At 44.4% G+C, this 18853-nt stretch overlaps 1 protein-coding gene across 2 annotated transcripts; it reads left to right on the top strand.

The window, feature by feature from the left end:
* The first annotated feature begins 910 nt into the window (after nt 1-910).
* UBE2I (ubiquitin conjugating enzyme E2 I) lies at nt 911-15549 on the top strand. Of its 2 annotated transcripts, none has more exons than XM_069983899.1 (7): nt 911-1194; nt 7676-7752; nt 7841-7924; nt 10000-10072; nt 11542-11651; nt 11728-11807; nt 14354-15549. In XM_069983899.1, the coding sequence occupies exons 2-7, from the start codon at nt 7687-7689 to the stop codon at nt 14415-14417; spliced, it is 477 nt and encodes a 158-aa protein (XP_069840000.1). In that variant the 5' UTR covers nt 911-1194; nt 7676-7686; the 3' UTR covers nt 14418-15549. The 2 variants fall into 2 exon arrangements, with proteins under 2 accessions (XP_069840000.1, XP_069839999.1); XM_069983898.1 differs by lacking the exon at nt 911-1194 and adding an exon at nt 1291-1613.
* Nucleotides 15550-18853: the final 3304 nt, after the last annotated feature.

Raw genomic sequence — 18853 nt, 5'->3', positions numbered from 1 at the left:
GTAAAAACCTAAAATGCGGCTGGTTATTAAGGCTTTTAAGGTGTTATCCAGGCTTAGAAAAGCACACATGCTGTTTCTGGAAGAAAGTATCGCCCCTATCCTCAGTTTGGGTATAGTTTTGCAGCTCAGTTCCATTGAAGTGATAGAAGCTGAATTGTAATACCACATACAACCTAAGGACAGAGGTGGTGCTGTTTCTGGAAGAAAGTAGCCATGTTTTTTTTTTTTTTATATCCTGGATAATCCCTTTAAGGAGTTTGTCCAGTCACTTTAAAGATGAAACAGCGCTGCATGCTACACTACTCTAGTATTCAGATCAGTGATTTTCCAACCTGTGGCTCTCTCCAGCTTTTACAAACTTAACACTGGGTTGTCAGGGCATGCTGGGAGTTGTAGTTGTGCAACAGCTGGGGTACTGCAGGTTGGGAAATATTGATTTAGACCAGGGATGGGGAACCTTTTTCCCTCCATCAGTTCTCCATCCCTAATTTAGACTGATAAATATTTTATTTTTTTCTATTTATTCAGATGTATTGTGTGTAATAATCCTCATTATCCCTCTTTTTATTGTATTTGGTGTAAGCTATTATTCTTATTCCTTTGTTCTGTGTAGTATTGTGCCCATTGTTCCGGCTCAGCAGCTCAGCCCAGGCTCCCTCCATGTCTCCCCTACATTAGAGCTCATATGACACTATTTCCATCAGGCACAAGTTAGGGACCATCTCCACTTCTCCAGTCTCCTCACTGTAGCACACAGCAGCTCTTTGTTACACCTCCTCCCATTGGCCAGTCGCTCTCCCTCCCCGCCCCCTCTCTGCCCCGTCCACCAATCACAGCGCAGCTTTCTCCCGTCTCCGTCCTACTTTCCATTCCGTGTGGTGGAAAAAACCCTGAGCCATTTTAGGCCCCACAGCTCAGTTCGGCCTCAATATCCCGCCCCCGCCTCCGTTCTTCGATATATATCGATGATTAAACTCCTCTCCTGCTAGTATATCGAGATTTGAGCCGGTTATCTCTGTCACGCTACGAGCTGCGGCTCGTTACACACTCGTTGAGGCCTAGTCCTTCGTCCCGACCGGCACTTTGTAGACGGTCCCTTATTTTTAGAACGCGGCTCCTTTAAGCGCATAGCTGTCCGCGGATATGCCTGTCAGATTTTTTTTCCCTGATTCGTCTCTCGCCGCTCTCCGGATAGTAAGCGATACTATATCTCTGCGATATTAGTCGATTTTATGGATATTTTAGGTTTCGTTTATGACGCATTTTTATCGCGTGAGGAGCCGTAATGGAGCCCGCCACCGGGTGACTGAGGCTGTCCGCACCATAGCGTGGTGGGCGCGCAATGTGCAGGCGGTGGCCGGGCGGTATTTATAGTGTGAGCGCCTCCTGCTGGGTGGGGTAGGACCTGGCTGGGGCTTTGGCGGGGTTTTCCCCTCGGAGCAGGCAGTGGTGCGGGCAGCCTCAGGCAGGGGTCCTAGTGACATGAGGTCCTATTTAGTCTGGGTCAGGTTCAGTGCTGCTTCAGGAGGGAAACTTCAGGGGCTTTGTCCCGACACAAAGAGCAGTCGTCGCCGCCGCGGAGCCCGGATTGTCAGGGGGTGAAGCCACAGCAGGTGAGCGGCTCCCGGGGACCGGAGGGCCCCACACGGCGGAGCTCCCTCCCCGGCACGGGCGGGGGCGGCATCGTGACCCGGGCTCCCCCCTTCCTGAGGAGGGATGCGGCCCGCAGCCGGTACCGGACGCCTGAGGCAGGAGGGGAGCTGCCCGCCCGCGGCTTTTCCTCCCATTCATTGCTATGGGTGGAGGTGGTGAGGAGCGGCCCCGGCACAGGCGGATGGAGCGGGGCGGGAGCAGCTCCACGTTATCCTCCGCTCCTCCACATGGCTAGGGGGCGCCCTGCTCCAGCTGTCAGGGGCTCCCGGTGCGCGTATATACAGGACTGTACGGCAGGTATTACAGCCCCCTGACTGCTGGGGATGGGGACCCCTCACTGGCTGACAGACCCTTCTCATTGGCCAGTGAGAACCCTGGGCTCTGGAGCGGAGCCCCCCCTGTCCCTTAGCCCTGGGTTCTGTAGCGGAGCCCCCCCCCTGTCCCTTAGCCCTGGGTTCTGTAGTGCGGAGCCCCCTGTCCCTTAGCCCTGGGTTCTGTAGTGCGGAGCCCCCTGTCCCTTAGCCCTGGGTTCTGTAGCGGAGCCCCCCCTGTCCCTTAGCACTGGGTTCTTTATTGGAGCCCCCCTGTCCCCTAGCCCTGGGCTCTGGAGCGTAGCCCCCCCCCCCTCTTCTAAGCACTGGGCTGTGAAGCGTAGCCCCCCCTCTTCTAAGCCCTGGGTTCTGGAGTGTAGCCCCCCCCCCTCTTCTAAGCCCTGGGTTCTGGAGTGTAGCCCCCCCCCCCCTCTTCTAAGCCCTGGGTTCTGGAGCGTCGCCCCCCCCCCCCTCTTCTAAGCACTGGGTTCTGGAGCGTAGCCCCCCCCCCTCTTCTAAGCCCTGGGTTCTGGAGCGTAGCCCCCCCCCCTCTTCTAAGCACTGGGTTCTGGAGCGTAGCCCCCCCCCCCCTCTTCTAAGCACTGGGTTCTGGAGCGTAGCTCCCCTCTTCTTCTTAGTATTTGGGTGCTGGGTTCTGTATCGGAGCCCCTTAGCATTGGGTGCTGGGTTCTGTATCGGAGCCCCTTAGCATTGGGTGCTGGGTTCTGTATCGGAGCCCCTTAGCATTGGGTGCTGGGTTCTGTATCGGAGCCCCTTAGCATTGGGTGCTGGGTTCTGTATCGGAGCCCCTTGGCATTGGGTGCTGGGTTCTGTATCGGAGCCCCTTGGCATTGGGTGCTGGGTTCTGTATCGGAGCCCCTTGGCATTGGGTGCAGGGTTCTGTGTCGGAGCCCCTTGGCATTGGGTGCTGGGTTCCTGGACCCTTCATGTTGGCCTCTGCTGCTTCCCTGTCTCAGTGTTGCTGTCCTGCCTGCTGTCACTGACCCATGTGGCTCCTGAACCTCTTACATTAGGCTCTTCACTCTGCTGGTTATTGGTTCATGTCTAATGTGAAGTCATCATTAATTATAGGGGTTCCCTCCACAAATAAAGGGGGGGGTCTGGATTACATTTTACACTAAGGGAGTCCTGAGTCTAGTTTACACTCCTCCTTTTTATCAGTGTTCTCCTCTCTGGACGACCTGTCCTGTATTACACTGAAATGGTACTGAGTGTAATACTTCATTCCCACCTGTGGTGGCGCTGCAGGGAAATGAAGCACTTCTTGCCAGCTTTCCCCTATAGATTACAGCAGAACACTGGTGGTCACAGCCTAGACAGTCCCTACCTTGACAGACCGGTTAGCAAAGTGGAGAATTCTTTTAAGCCATGCAAATATTTCACATTTATACTTTAGAGGTGTATTCTCGGTCAGATCACGTAGGAGAAAAGTGTCAGATTGCAGTGTGTCCGACCACTGGGACCTTGGATGACGATGAATGATTTTACTTGGATTGTCCTCTCCTAACTGGCACGTCCCTTGAAGTGTGATCCCATCCGGTGATCTGTCACGGCTTCCCTATGTGTGCTGAGTGATCATCAGTCCATTCAGATCAATGGGTACATAGTAGTATACATGGGCATACCTTTTTGCTGTTATCCTGATGGCCAAAATGAGGTGTGAATGGGACCTTACAAGGACTGGTCACAGCAGCGAAGCAGCACAGATCAGAGAGTAGAATTCTTTTTATATAATATGTATGTCTTGGATGAGTAATGGTGCCCTAGTGCAATTCCATCCAGAGCAGGTTTATTAGGAAGTTGCTGTACAAGCAATTGTCTAAAGTTCACCTTTAAATAAATAAACATTCCAGTAACCAACTATAGGTGGCGCTTGCAGAATATGGCAATCTGTAGTATGAATGGCTGTGTATGTTCAGTCACTATGGGAGAAATTTACGGGCAGTATAGAGTGAACCCATAGTTTATATAGTCAGTGGCACATGGAGCTATGTGGCTGCGGTGGGTGGAATTATATCATAGGATGAGAATGTGAGAGGTAAGTATAAGTATACATAGTGTACAAACACACATACCGTGTACGCAGCAGATCTGCAGCAGATTTAATGCTGTGTTCAGTTATTTAGATCTAATGTGCTGCGTATCGCAGCAGAAACTACGCTGCGTATACGGTGTGTGTACCCCTAAACAGTGTTTCCCAACCTGTTGCTTTCCAACTGTTGCAAAACTACATCTCCCATCATGCTCTGTTAGCCACTGAGAGGGGATGTAGTTCTGCAACAAGTGGGGATCCACAGGTTGGGAAATCCTGCTGTTATATAACAGAGACCTCAGTCTATAGTTGCACCCTGGCTGCTCATCTCTAGTCGCAGATATGGACTCTATCCAGGGTTTACCTGTCGATGAGCCACATCTTGCTCACATACATGATGCATATAGTTCATAATCGCTGTGATCTGAACGGTGTATCCAAACGTCTCTTGGTATACAATATCCTCCTTCCTGGATTGGATTACATCCCCCCCCAACACTCTATATACATGGGCCCTTACCTCACATGTAGCAAAAGTGGCGGAATTCTCCGCCAGCCTCCCTGTCATAATGGCAGTCTATGGGAGGCTCGTGCGCCTCCTCTCCCCTCGCTGAAGACTGAACATGTTAATTCTTCAGCGCAGAAAGAGGAGCCGCGTGAGCCTGCCATACACTGTCGTTATGACAGCAAAAGTGGCTGAATTCTCCTCCAGCCTCCCTATGTGTGGACGTAGCCTTAGGTTAATAACTATATACTGCACATGGCGGCCTCCTGGCCATAAGTCACCATACACTATACAGCTGTAACTGTGGGTTTGGTCATCAGTATAAGGTTTATGGGTGTTTTGTGACTGTCCACCCATAGATGGTGTAGATGGAGATATTGATCAGGTGTAATGGATAATCACTGCCCAACATCTTTTGTTCTCAGAGAGATAAGCAACAGTCTGGCTGCAGCTTACCCCTCCCCTTAAAGACACTGGAATGCTTGGTCATGCTGAACGTTCCTGCATAAGAGAAGGATGGGAGAGGTAACTAGAAGAAGTAGTGGAGATGAGCCGTGGCCACACACTCTGGCAGACCTCTTCTGACCATTGATATGAACATGCATGGTGGGCTGATCCTAAAGGGCGTGTATATGGGGACTATCCACTACTATCCTTGTCCAGCTCCCTCCTAGGTGTAGATATCGCATGGCCTTTATTTCTGTGGATGTGTGTGAAGTGTTGCAGCGTTTCTATGTCACAACGATCCCCACCGCTCCTTCCATGTCAGGCAGTGGGGGGACACAAGTCAGATAACTCCATGCAAGCAAACACATATACATGCATGACTGGGCCCTGACATTCCTCTGCATGGGGATTAAAGAGTAATCTCTCCTATGGAAATTCCATGCTGACGTCTCTTTTCTCACCGTTGAGTGATGCTTATCGGAGAAAAAAAGTGCAAGGGCAGCTTAACTCCATGCAGGGTGGGCTCGCTTAGGGCCGTGCCTGCATATCCGGGGGGAGGTGTGACCGGCCTTACTTTTTTTTTTTTTTGGCTTCTAGAAGTTACTTTAAAGTTTAGGTCACCGCTCTTTTATACCATAAGCTACAGTGCTCAGCATTGAGGACTCCCAACAAGTGAATGGGGTGCAACTCGTATCTGAACAGATGAAAACTGCTGAGTACATCTTTATAGTGAAGAATAAAATTTGGCATTCAGATTGATCTAGATTAGGGATGGGAAACATTCTTCCCTCCAGCTGTTGCCAAACAATTGTTTCAGCAGCTAGAAGGCCATAGGTTCCCCATCCCTGATCTAGTGCTTTGTGTTAGAGAGAATGACTCTAGGTATACGTTGTTTCCTGGGTACTGCTGTCTGGACCCTTCAGGTTGTTCTGTGGATTTAGCCTACATGCAGTTCAGCTAGAGATGACGCGTGTCCTGTACCGTAGTTCCAGCTGAAGGCTGTCAGGGCATGATGAGATTTTGTAGTTTTGCAACAACTGGAGAGCCGGATGTTAGAACGCTGCTATCTTGTGTTTGAGGTGTAAAGTGTTGCCCCCACCCTCCCCTTCCCTCAAGTTCTGGTGATTATTGAAATTGGAGATAACTCCCATTAGTGGTCTGAACTTTCAATTGAATTCTGGATTCCCCTTTGGCTGCGAGCCCGTGATCTACCACCATCATACCATAAGGGCTGAGTCATCCGGGACACGCCTATACAATGCTGTGCACCTGACCACATGCCTCTCCTGCCCTACGGCTGCTCTCACCTCTGCAGGGGGTTCCATTGATTTATTTGACTTTTCCCTCCTTATTGGAAACAGTTCTGATTGGCATTGATAGCAGGTGTCTGTGCAGCATAGGAGCTCGGTGCAGGCTGTATACAGTCTGCTGACACCTGCTCTTCTCCATTATAATCCTGCTGCTACACAGAGCTGAAATCCCACATGTTGGGCGTCCTTGGATGAGCTAGTAGGTGTTGTCGTGTTACACCTGTTGTGTGCGCTTTCCTCCACTTTATCACTTGTATGGAGAACAGAATGTCACATGTCCCCCCCAGTGTTTCAGTCTCCGCTCTAGAAAAGTTTGATCTAATGATACTAATAATACCTAGACACCATAATATAATGTAGAAGGGCCCAGGCAGGTGTCGCCCCTTGAACAGTCTGGTATAACCATTGTGCAGTTCAAAAAGCGACTGGAAAAGAATACAATGTTTGTACAGTCACGATCCATATTGTCTCTCGGAGTGCATTGGCCCATGACTGGACGTGTTGGTGAAGTTTAGGCCTCAGAGTTCCATAGGTTCCCCAGTACAAAGCTGCTACACCCCCCAGTGTTCTGTGCCACCAGATTGCAGTTGTTTAGTTTCCCTGCAGCGCCCCCCACAGGTGACGTGTAGCATTAAGGTCTCCTGCCGTATAAAGCATCAGTGCATCGGATCCTCCTTAGAAGAACATGGCAGCCCTTTTCATAGACTTATAATTCTCTAATAGGGCATATGATGTTATATCTTTTTGAAATTGCATTCTTGCTTGAGAGACTTTATAAAGTGACATTTCCGGTAACATGGTAGCACTTTAAAGGGGTTTTCCTTGACTTATATATTGCTGGCCTATCATTAGATCAGTGGGTTCCAAATCCTGGCACACCTGCTGTGAATAGGCCACTGTGGCCTGCCCTCTTTACAAAGAAATAATCAAGCTCAGCAATAATAAAGTGGCTTTCCACTTGTTTCACTTGTGGCTGAGAGCTACAGTATCGTCTACAGCCACTAGGCAGTGTACAGCGCTGTCAGCACATCAAGCTGATCAATGAGTTGGTGGGACATGTACCCCTCCAGTGTGGATGTAAGGATAGTCATCCATATTGAAATCCCAGAAAACCCTTTAATATGTTTGTGGTTTGCATAGTGTTGATGTGAAGAACAGCACTGCATGCTTCTGCTATACAAGCGCAGGTATGAGCAATGGCCTTATTGATTTGTGTAGTATTTGTTGGCTTTTCTGAATTCTCATTACCTAGAGGAGTGTTAGAAATCAAGATTTAGATCTGCTCTAATTCGTTCTTGCAGTTGGCATGTTGGCCACTAGATGGCGATGACATGTCAAATCTGATTAATACTCTACCTGATCCTTGTGAGATGATAACCCCCTTTCTTTCCTACAGGAACCCAAACTATGTCTGGCATAGCCCTGAGCAGACTCGCGCAGGAGAGGAAAGCTTGGAGAAAAGACCATCCTTTTGTAAGATTTTTTTTTTTTTTCCCCCTTCTCATTTTGTAATCAGAGCGTTGTGATGTTACTTTATAACTGTTCATTTTAATTTCTTTAGGGGTTTGTTGCAGTACCAACAAAAAATCCAGATGGCACAATGAATCTGATGAACTGGGAATGTGCTATTCCAGGCAAGAAAGGGGTAAGGCTGAGAATCTCGATGCATTTACTTATGCAGGTGCCGAATTTTGTTTTGGTGTACACAACATGAGATTGTACGTGTGCCAAAAGTTCTGGAGAGCACTAGTGCTTGTACTGCGATGTCACCAGAGCCCTCTGATAGGATATCTGTACTGTGCCATCTCAGAGATTGGCTGGTGAGTGGTATTAAATTGCTTCATGAGGCCAGTTGGAGGCTTAAAGGGGTTGTCCAGCGAAAATCTTTTTCTTTAAAATCAACTGGTGTCAGGAAGTTATATAGATTTGTAACTTCTATAAAAAATTCTAAAGTCTTCCCATACTACTTAGCTGCTGTATGTCCTGCAGGAAGTGTTATTTTATTTTCAGTCTGACACAGTGCTCTCGGCTGACATCTCTGGCCGAGACAGGAACTCTGTCTTGGTTTTCTATGAATCCCCATAGAAAACCTCTCCTGCTCTGGACAGTTCTCGGCCAAAGATGTCAGCAGAGAGCACTGTGTCCGACTGAAAACAAAATAACACTTCCTGCAGGACATACAGCAGCTAATAAGTATTTTTTTTTTAATAGAAGTTAATTGCAAATCTATATAACTTTCTGACACCAGTTGATTTTTGAGAGTTTTTTTGCTGGACAACCCCTTCAAGCAATTATTCCCCATCCTTGGAATGCAAATGTCCATGGGACCTCAAACCCCTCTTCCTGTGGTTGGTGTTTGCTCCTTCTAGTAAAATCCTCTAAGGGTATCTGTCAGATCTCTTAATATATCTGGCGCTTAATCTAGAGCTCTTAACCCCTTCGGGACCAGGCTAATTTTCGTTTTTGCGTTTTCGTTTTTTCCTCCTTGTGCTTAAAAGGCCATAGCACTTGCATTTTTACACCTACAGACCCACATGAGCCCTTATTTTTTGCGTCACTAATTGTACTTTGCAATGACAGGCTGAATTTTTGCATAAAGTACACTGCGAAACAAAAAAAAAGTGTGGTGAAATTGAAAAAAAAAAAACGCATTTCTTTTATTTGGGGGGGAATGTGTTTTTACGCCATTCACCCTGGGGTAAAACTGACTTGATATGCACGTTCCTCAAGTCGTTGCGATTAAAACTATATGTAACATGTATAACTTAATATCTGATGGCCTGTAAAAAATTCAAACCATTGTTAACAAATATACGTTCCTTAAAATCACTCTATTCCCAGGCTTATAGCGCTTTTATCCTTTAATCTATGGGGCTGGGTATACGACTGCATATACGACTTTTTGATCGCTTTTTATTACATTTTTTCTGGATTGGATGCGACCAAAAATGTGCATTTTTGCACTTTGGGATTTTTTTGCGCTGACGCCGTTTACCGTGCGAGTTCAGGAATGTGATTAATAGTTCGGGCGATTACGCACGCGGCGATAGCAAACATGTTTATCTATTTGTTTACTTTTATTTATAACCTGGGAAAAGGGGGTGATTCTGACTTTTATTAGGAGAGGGGGCTTTTTACTTATAACAATACTTCCCCCCTAGGGGACTTCTAGTATATATACTTTGATCTCTCATTGAGATCTTTGCTGTATAGATATACAGCAAAGATCAGTGAGATCGGCACTCGTTTGCTTTCGGCTGCTGCAGCCAAAAACAAACGAGTGCCGAGCCGGGGACGGCGCCATCTTGGACGAGTCCCCGGCCGGCATCAGACAGGGAGATCGCTCCTCCGGGATAACGTCCTGGAGGAGCGATCTCCGCCACTAGACACTAGGGAAGTGCTGCAGCCAGTAATCGGATGCAGCTGTCATGTTTGACAGCTGCATCTGATTACTGTATTAGCGGGCACGGTGATCGGACCGTGCCCGCTAATACCGGCGGTCCCGGGCTACAAGCGGCACCCGCTGCGCGGCCCCGTTCTGAACGCCCGCACCCGCGTGAGGACGTACAGTTAGTCCTCGTGCGGGAAAGGGTTAAAGGGGTCCGTGATTGAATACCCCTTGATTTATATTTTTTTCACATAAAATAAATTTAAAGTGGAAAACTACTGTAAAAATACGGTCTGGTACTCCTAATGATTCATTATGCTTGTGTTCTGCAGACCCCATGGGAAGGAGGATTATTTAAACTACGAATGCTTTTTAAGGATGATTATCCCTCCTCGCCACCGAAATGTAAGTTTTCAACTAAAAGTCTGAGCCTGTACTGTGCTCCAATGTCATACAGAGGCACATGGCAAACCGTTGCTTATCCCATGGCATGCACAAATGCTAGGTGCCGCTGTACAGTGATTACTGTATACACCTTTGTATTTTTAGGTATATGGGCATTATAGGTGGGAATTTTTTTTTTTTTTTTTTTCCTTCAGTATCCTCATTTTATAAGGAGTAGTCCACCCTTAAAGCGACTCTATACCCACAATTTGACCTTTGCAAACTGCTTGTACCTTCAGATAGCTGCTTTTAATCCAAGATCTGTCCTGGGGTCCGTTCAGCAGGTGATGCAGTTATTGTTCTTACAAAAAAAAAAAAAAAAAAAACACAACTTTTTTAAATTGGCAGACCTGTGCCCAACGGCCGTGGCCTAGATTGTGTATGCATTAGGCTGGCACAACCTCTCTGTCCCTCCTCCCTGCCCTCCTTGTCATTAGGAATGCTCCAGGCACATTGTCTTCTATTCATCAGCTGTGTCAGCACGGCAAATGGGCTGGATTATTAAGGCACCTGTGCAGTGTTCAGACAGGAGAAAATGTTCTAGGGGCATTCCTAATGATGATGAGGGTGGGGAGAAGGGACAAAGGGGTGGTGCAAAGTTTGACTCAGGGCTGGAAGTTTAAAAGTAGTTTTTTAGAACAATAACTGCATCACCTGCCGAACGGACCCTAGGACAGATCTTGGATTAAAAGAAGCTATCCGAAGGTACAAGGGTCAGATTGTGGGTACAGAGTCGCTTTAAATGGCATTTAATCTTGCATATGTGGCCAAGCATGACTTTCGTAGGTGATAGCAGCTGATTGAAGGGGTCTGATTATATAAAGAAATTGTCTTCAAAACACTTTAAGTTTCGTTTGGTGTGGTCCATTTGTAAGATAAGGACCTTTGGAATAGTTGCCATTATTTTACTGTGACTTGCAGGTGATGCTATAGAGTTTGAGGCTTCCAGACATTTTTTTTTTTTTTTTTTAATCAAAAATGTTGCTCTTGCATAGAAAATATGAATAATATTTTCTTACATCAGCTTTCCCGTCATTATCCTTCTCCTGCTGCGGCCTCAGGTTTCATGCTGAACACTCCAGCTGTTACTTCTGACAGTCCTCTCAGCCAATCCTTGTCTGTACTGTTGTCCCGCTTTAGTCACTGGCTTAGCAGGCCGTCACTACTGAGACACGGCCATCTCTGAAGTGGCAGTAGGAGCATTCAATGGGGAACCTGAAGACACCGAAGGAGGACCCTGGGGGAATGCGAAAATAAACATCATCTTACAAAAGTGGCACTATAATAACATGAGAGGAGTACCCCAGCTGTCAGGTTTTGGAGAGAGAGAAGCTGATCATGTGACCAATGGTTTTCCTATATGTATGACCACCTTTTTAGCATTCTACTATAAGACACCTTCTGTTATTTTTTTTTTTTCTATTGTACAGGTAAATTTGAGCCTCCCTTATTCCACCCAAATGTCTATCCTTCTGGCACAGTGTGTCTGTCTATCTTAGAAGAAGATAAGGATTGGAGGCCAGCAATCACAATTAAACAGGTAAGCTTTGCTCTGCTGCAATAAGAAAAGAAGCAAGGGGTTGTACCGACGCTAACACAATCCTTTCTATTCACAGATCTTGTTAGGAATACAAGAACTTCTAAATGAACCAAATATACAAGATCCAGCTCAAGCAGAGGCATACACAATTTATTGGTCAGTATTTAATGTCAGGATGAATGTTGTAGAATAGTACCCAACCCTCTTACTATCCTCTAATATATAACCTTGTTTTATATGTACAGCACATCTACATTTCGTCTAATGGTTGCAAACCTAATGCACTAGTAGTGTTGTAGTCCTGTTCTGCAGTAATGACTCCACTCACTCTGCCTCTGTCTGCCAACCTACAGGTAGTAGTAGAGCAGGGTACTGCAGTTTTGTTTTTTTACATAAGATGCAGTATCTGTAGGCTTCTAAGTAACAGATGTTTACATGGAGAGACAGTAGTACAGGTTTAGGTCTAGTTAAAAAAAAAAAAAAAAATGGTGTAAACTTGGCCTCAGCATAAAAGGAGAATATGTCAGCTCACCCTTGATAGCCACAATTAGCGCAGGTGTGTGTGGACCTCCTGGAAGTGAAGCACGTTCTGGCTGTATTGTGGGCCGCAACCCGGAAAGTCCATGAAACGAAAAATTCCATCCACGGCTTCAATAAAATTATGGTAGCTTTATTGGGTCATCACAAAAAAGAAAACAAAAAAAATTATAATAATAATAAAAGATAAAAACACGCCGACGCGTTGCAGGGTTAGAACCCCTTAATCATGGCCATGATTAAGGGGTTCTAACCCTGCAACGCGTCGGCGTGTTTTTATCTTTTATTTATTTATTTTTTGTGTTCTTTTTTTTGTGATGACCCAATAAAGCTACCATAATTTTATTGAAGCCGTGGATGGAATTTTTCGTTTCGTAAACTTGGCCTAGTGTGTATTGTAACCTGTTATTGGTCTCGTATTCGTATTTCAACAGGAATGGCATCATGCCAGGCATATCTTGTTAGAATTCTGACTAACAGAACTGCCATAAGTCTTTGGGAACCATTAATTTATGCTCTTTTTCACGCCCTTTCACACACCTCATTAATATGGTATTGTCATAATGAATGTGGTGGTGATTAGGGGGGGGGAGTTATGGTGCGTTTACACGGAACAATTATTCGAATTTTCGCAATAACTATCGCCTTTGAGCGATAATCTGCTTGTGTAAACACAGCCAACGATCAAGCAACGAGCGAGAAATCGTTCATTGGGATCTTTCAACATGTTCTCAAATTGTCGTTGGTCGTTTGCTAAAAATTCACTGATCGCTTCGTGTAAACAGTCAAAGATTCACCCCATGTGTGAGATGGGCTTAAGCGATCTTAAAAACGATTGCAATAACGATTTTTCTAACTATTTATTCGTCTAAACACTGATCGTTATAAAAACCAAATTGTTGCTTTAAAAATGTTAAATGATCGATTGGGCGAAATATCTTTGTGTAAATGGACCATTAGGCCAAGCTATTGGGAATAGCAACATCCCCTGCCTGTTTGGCAGAGCCATTCGGCCATTGGCCTTTATGATGGCTGTAAGTCCTGGTCTGACCACAAAATGTGTGGCCAGTTTGAGTCATTAGACACTCAGTTGGGCCTGGACTTGTGAATTGTGTGAATTTGGCCTTAGGGGAAGTCAACACAAGTTTAGATTTTGCTGTAGGAAAACTCCACATTGCACTAAATTGTATGGATTTACTACTGTAGAGCTTTTTGTGGATTATGCCAAGAAATAGAAATTTCTTACTGAAATTCATTTGCTGAGAGTATAAGGGTAATCTACAACCATACACAACAGGTATCGACATCTGCACTGAAAGGCCTTTTCCAACAAAGATTCCTGTGCATGAGGATTAGATTTGTTGGAGGCTACCTGCAAAGCCAATCTCCTGCCCAATCTTGAAAGACTTGTGTGTACACCGTCAGGCAGGTTGTTAAGGCAGCAGTTTGATGCCCTGAGAGTAGTGTTAAGCGGAAAGGGCAATCTATTTGGGTTCGAGAACGTTCTTTTAACCCAAAGGTTCAGCATTTCACCCTGTGGCTGCAGAAGTTGATGTCACCCTAGGGAGTCCTGGAAAACATGGATACAGCCGTAGGCAACCTGCGTCTCCATGGCAGTATGAAAAGCAACCTGTCATCACTTTAATGCTGCCTAAGGGTGGGTTCACACTACGGAACTAGAGTAGAGAATTTCCGACGGATTCCGTAGCTCATACCCGTTCACAGCCGCGTGCCTTTCCGCCGGCTTTGTGGCACAGGCGGAGAGGCGCTCGGCCGTGAATAGGTACGAGCTACGGAATCCGTCGGAAATTCTCTGTTTGGGTTCCGTAATGTGAACCCATCCTCAACCACGAATCGATGCATCCCCTGGTGGCTTATGCATCCCCATGTCGACCTCAACTGATACATCTTTCCTTATAGCCAAATAGATTGAGAGAGCTACCAATAAAGGCTGGTGAGGTGTAGAGAAGCAAATGTTTCAAACGGCATAACAGTGATGACAGGTTCCCCTGATAGGTGTTTGCAGGTACCCTTTAAAACTTCATCCACGTTCCTTTTGCGTCCATCCCTCTCTGTGGCTTCTAAATCCTGCTTTATATCTGACTGGTGCTATGATTGGATGGTCGTCCATGTTCTTACACTTTTCTTCCCTTTTCTTCCCTCAGCCAAAACAGAGTTGAATATGAAAAAAGAGTCAGAGCACAAGCCAAGAAGTTTGCACCATCATAAGCTTCAAGAATATGGCATCTTACAATAAATAAGGAAAAAAAAAAAAACTAAAAAAAAAAAGGAAGGGATTGGTTTGGCAAGAACTTGTTTACAAAAAAAAACAAATTTTTTTGCAAAATTGAATGACGCTAAATACAAATGAGTCACTTAGGGGAGGGGGTCGTATGTGTGCCATTTTTTTTCCATTTTTCGCCACTTGTATAGAGTTCTAAATTTGCTGAATATCCCCCGTTTTTTCCATACAGGGTCTCTTCCTTCAGTCTTTTGTATTTTGATTGTTATGATGTAAAACTTGCTTTTATTTTAATATTGATGTCAGTATTTCAACTGCTGTAAAATTATAAACTTTTATACTTCTATATAAATCCACTAGTAATCTATAGTTTTGGGTTTTTTTTGTTTTTTTTACATTTTTTTTTTTTTTCTTTTTTTTTCTTTTTTTTTTCTTTGCTCTCCGATGCAGGCATGCTTAAATAATAATAAAAAGAAAAGTTTAGAACTATATCTAGCCTCTAGCTGGCTGTATTAAAAAAACCAATGTCATGACTTCTACCCCCTCCCCTCCCCTAAATTTTTCCTTTTAGGTCTCTCAAAACTTAAGGTTGGTTGTCATTGCAACCTAGCGCCTCCGACTTTTTTTTTTTTTTTTTTTTTCCGTCAGCCTCTTGCTTCTGCATCACTTCCTTTGTGTTTATATGGCGTTCTGTCTGTGTTGCTGTTTAGATTAAAATAAACTGTTTATATAAAGGTTTTTGTTTCTTTATCTTTTTCATGAAAAGGACCATAATAAGTGGAAGTCTTCTTGGCTTGTAAACTGACATTGACACTTTATTTTCTGTGCATTCTGTAAAAAAAGAAAAGAGAACTGTAAAAAAATTTTCTTGACGTCTAGGATACACAGATGATATAGCCTGGCATCTCGATGTAATTGGCTGACCGTATACTGTATGTGTTTGTAATCCCGAAAAAAAAAAAAATAATTGCAGATTTAAATAAACAGCAGTAAAACCAAAATTAAACCTGGTAAGTATAATGATCTTTGTTGGAGATCTGCCAATCACATGAACACTGTATCACATACCTGATGCAAATAAAACAAGTCAATTGGAACTGACTGATTTTTGGTAAAGAACTTGGTTCTTCGTATTGTTTTAATCAGTTTTGTGGGTGGATGGGTGAGGCTGTGTTTAATTTTTGGAAATTGTGTGGTATGAATGTTCTTGGCAGTCGTTTTTACACCGTTAGCCCTATGTAGAAACTGACATGTTATTTATGTTCCTCAAGTCGGTACAATTAAAACTATATGTGACATGCATAACTTTTATATTTGATGGCTTTTAAAAAAAAAAAATAAAACCTTTCACAGAAAATAAAGGTTTCCTAAAATCGCTCTATTACCATGCCTATAACTAGAGATGAGCGAACCGGGTTCGAGTCGATCCGAACCCGAACGTTAGCTATTTGATTAGCTGGGGCTGCTGAACTTAGATAAAGCTCTAAGGTTGTCTGGAAAACATGGATACAGCCAATGACTATATCCATGTTTCCACATAGCCTTAGGGCTTTATCCAACTTCAGCAGCCACCGCTAATCAAATGCTGAAAGTTTGGGTTCGGATCGACTTGGGCATGCTCGAGGTTCGCTCATCTCTACTTATAACGCTTTTATTCTTTGGTCTATGGGGCCGACTGAGGTGTCATTTTTTGCGCCATTATCTGTTCGGTGCCTCGTATATGCGACTTTTTGATCACTTTTTATTACATTTTTCCTGAATTTGATGTAAACAAAAAATGAGCAATTTTTTAATTTGGCGTGTTTTTGCACTAATGCCGTTTACCGTGCGAGATCAGGAATGTGATAAATTAATTGTTTGGGCGATTACGCACGCGGCAATACAAAATATGTTAATTAGTTAATTAATTTATTTTTATTTATAAAATGGGAAAAGGGGTGATTTCAACTTTTATTAGGGGACTGGATTTTTTGTTAATAAAAACACTTTATTTTATTCTGACTCACAGTAATTAGAAGCCCCCTGGGGGACTTCTACATACACAGCACTGATCTCCCTTTGAGATCAATGCTGTGTATATAATAGAGCAATGATCCATCAGATCATTGCTCCATCAGATCATTGCTCCATTATACTGGTCTGCTGCAGACCACATACATCGAGTGCTGAGCCGGGATCAGCGTCGGAGCGACGCTGAGCCCCGGCCGGCTCAGTACAAGGGATCTTCCCTCCGCATTTGCATAGACCCCAGGGACAGGGGGCACAGCTGCTATTCTACACATAGCAACCGGTGACCGAAGTCTGCAGAGAGGGCTTACGCCGGGAGCCCTCTCTGATCGCCCTTAACGGCCGCATGATGGGTATACCCGTCATGTGTCGTTAAGGGGTTAAGCAGTACGCCAGAGGAAAAAAAAAAATCCACTGGTGTCAAAGTTTATACAGGTTTGAAAATCTCCAGTCTCCCATACTTATCGGCTGCTGTATGTCCTGCATGAAGTGGTGCATTCTTTCCAGTCTGACACTGTTCTCTGCTGCCACCTCTGTTCCTGTAAGGAACTGTCCAGAGCAGTCGAAGTTTTCTATGGAGATTTGCTATGGCTTTTGACAATGCTGGCCATGGACAGGGCTGGCAGCAGAGAGCAATCAGATGTTTTGAGTTTAAGGGGGCTTGATAAACCTCTCCTGTTGTCAGTTTGGGTGTAGTTTTGCAGCTGGGTTCCACTGAAGTGAATGGAGCTGAATTGTAATAACACACAACCTGGGGACAAGGTGGGGCTGTTTATGCAAGTTTTTTTTTTTTCTTTTTTTCCCTAAAAGATCTTTTCTTAAGGAAGTATGACTGTAAGCCTACTATAGTTCAGAAACGCGAAGTCAAGCACAACCAGCGGATGGGTTCCTGCAGGATTCCTGTAGGAACAGAGCACCTTTAGGATCATGTAGTGTTCATATGGCAAAAACACAGTAACCCTTCCAGCTACATAAAATGCCATCAAGTTTTATTAGTCTCTTCTGACCTCACAGATGAAAACGCGGTTTAGACTGTTAATCGACCTTAATCATGGTTGAACCTCTTCACGTCAGCCATACGTACGACTATATAGGTTCCTGCTGCAGATGCCCCATGCAGCAGGAACTTGTATAAACGTTCCTGGCTGAGAAGTGGTTTTAATGCCATCGTCCCTGCACACATTGCTGTCCTCAGACCCGGGAATGACAGGCAATCGCGGTCCCGCAACTGCTTGTCAATAACCCCCTGAAATGCTGCGGGGTCGAGTTATCGCTGCGTTTAAGGTAGGCAGTGACAGGACAAGGACCTGTCACTGACTGATCAGTACCCCTATGGCACTTGTACCGGCAGGCAGGGGTAAGCCACTTGCCTCTGTCCTGTCAGATCAGTGATCTGTTCTCAGGCAGACTCTGTACAGATCGCCAATAATACTGAATAATTCTATGCTATGGCATAGAACTCGTCAGTATATGCAATCGGAGCATTGCATATATAAGTCCCCTAATGGACATATATATATGCAAAATGTGTAAAAAAAAAAAAAAATAATTATAAAATTTTAAAAAAAACCCCACTAAAAATGCCTCAAAGATTTATTACCCCCTTTCCCATTATACAAATGAAAAAAAAAAAAAAATTTAAATTGCATATCGTAATGTGCGGAATTAGTCAATCTATTAAAATGTATGAACGGTTAATGGTGTAAATGAAGAGTGAAAAAAACCTCCAGCATTGCTGTTTTTTTTTTTTTTTTTTAAATTATGTTTAGAAAAAAAAAACTTTCTTTTACACCGATATGATGCCAATAAAAAGTGACAAAAAATGACACCCCAACCAGCCCTGTAGGTGGGGAAAAAAAAAAAGCGCTATGGCTCTTAGAAGACATTAGAGGAGGAACATTGCATTAATTTGACCCGTACATCTGGGCACCATGACCTCGGTCATAAAGGGGTTCGTGGAGCGTCTACACAGACAAACAGCAGTGGCTCCTTGTAACTTTTTTTTTTTTTTTTTAAACTAAAAGACTCCTACTAAATCTTTTTTTCTTTTTAATTCTCATAGTTTCTATTTTCTTGATTGTAATTAGTTATTGTACATTATTTTCGGGGCTACCATCTTGCCTGAGCTATTTTAAAAACCTTACGTTAGAGCAAGTACCAAGAAACATAGATGACAAGGTAGTACCTTCCAATTTGGATGAAAAAGTTTCTAGGCATGCTCTGTGACCTTTTATAAAAGTAATTTTACAGTAAAGGCGGCACAGAGTTGTGAGCAACAGCTGTTGTTTGCCTGTGTTATCTATATAATGGTATCACTGTACTCCTGTCTATAATAAGAAAGAGACTGCTGGGAAATGATCTGTACAGAAGTCTCAGTTTAGGGTGCGTTTACACAGAGATTACTCTGACAGATTTT

Source organism: Dendropsophus ebraccatus, chromosome 9 (assembly GCF_027789765.1).
Source record: "Dendropsophus ebraccatus isolate aDenEbr1 chromosome 9, aDenEbr1.pat, whole genome shotgun sequence".
Taxonomy (NCBI): Eukaryota; Metazoa; Chordata; class Amphibia; order Anura; family Hylidae; genus Dendropsophus; species Dendropsophus ebraccatus.
This window is presented reverse-complemented; position numbering and strand designations above follow the sequence as displayed.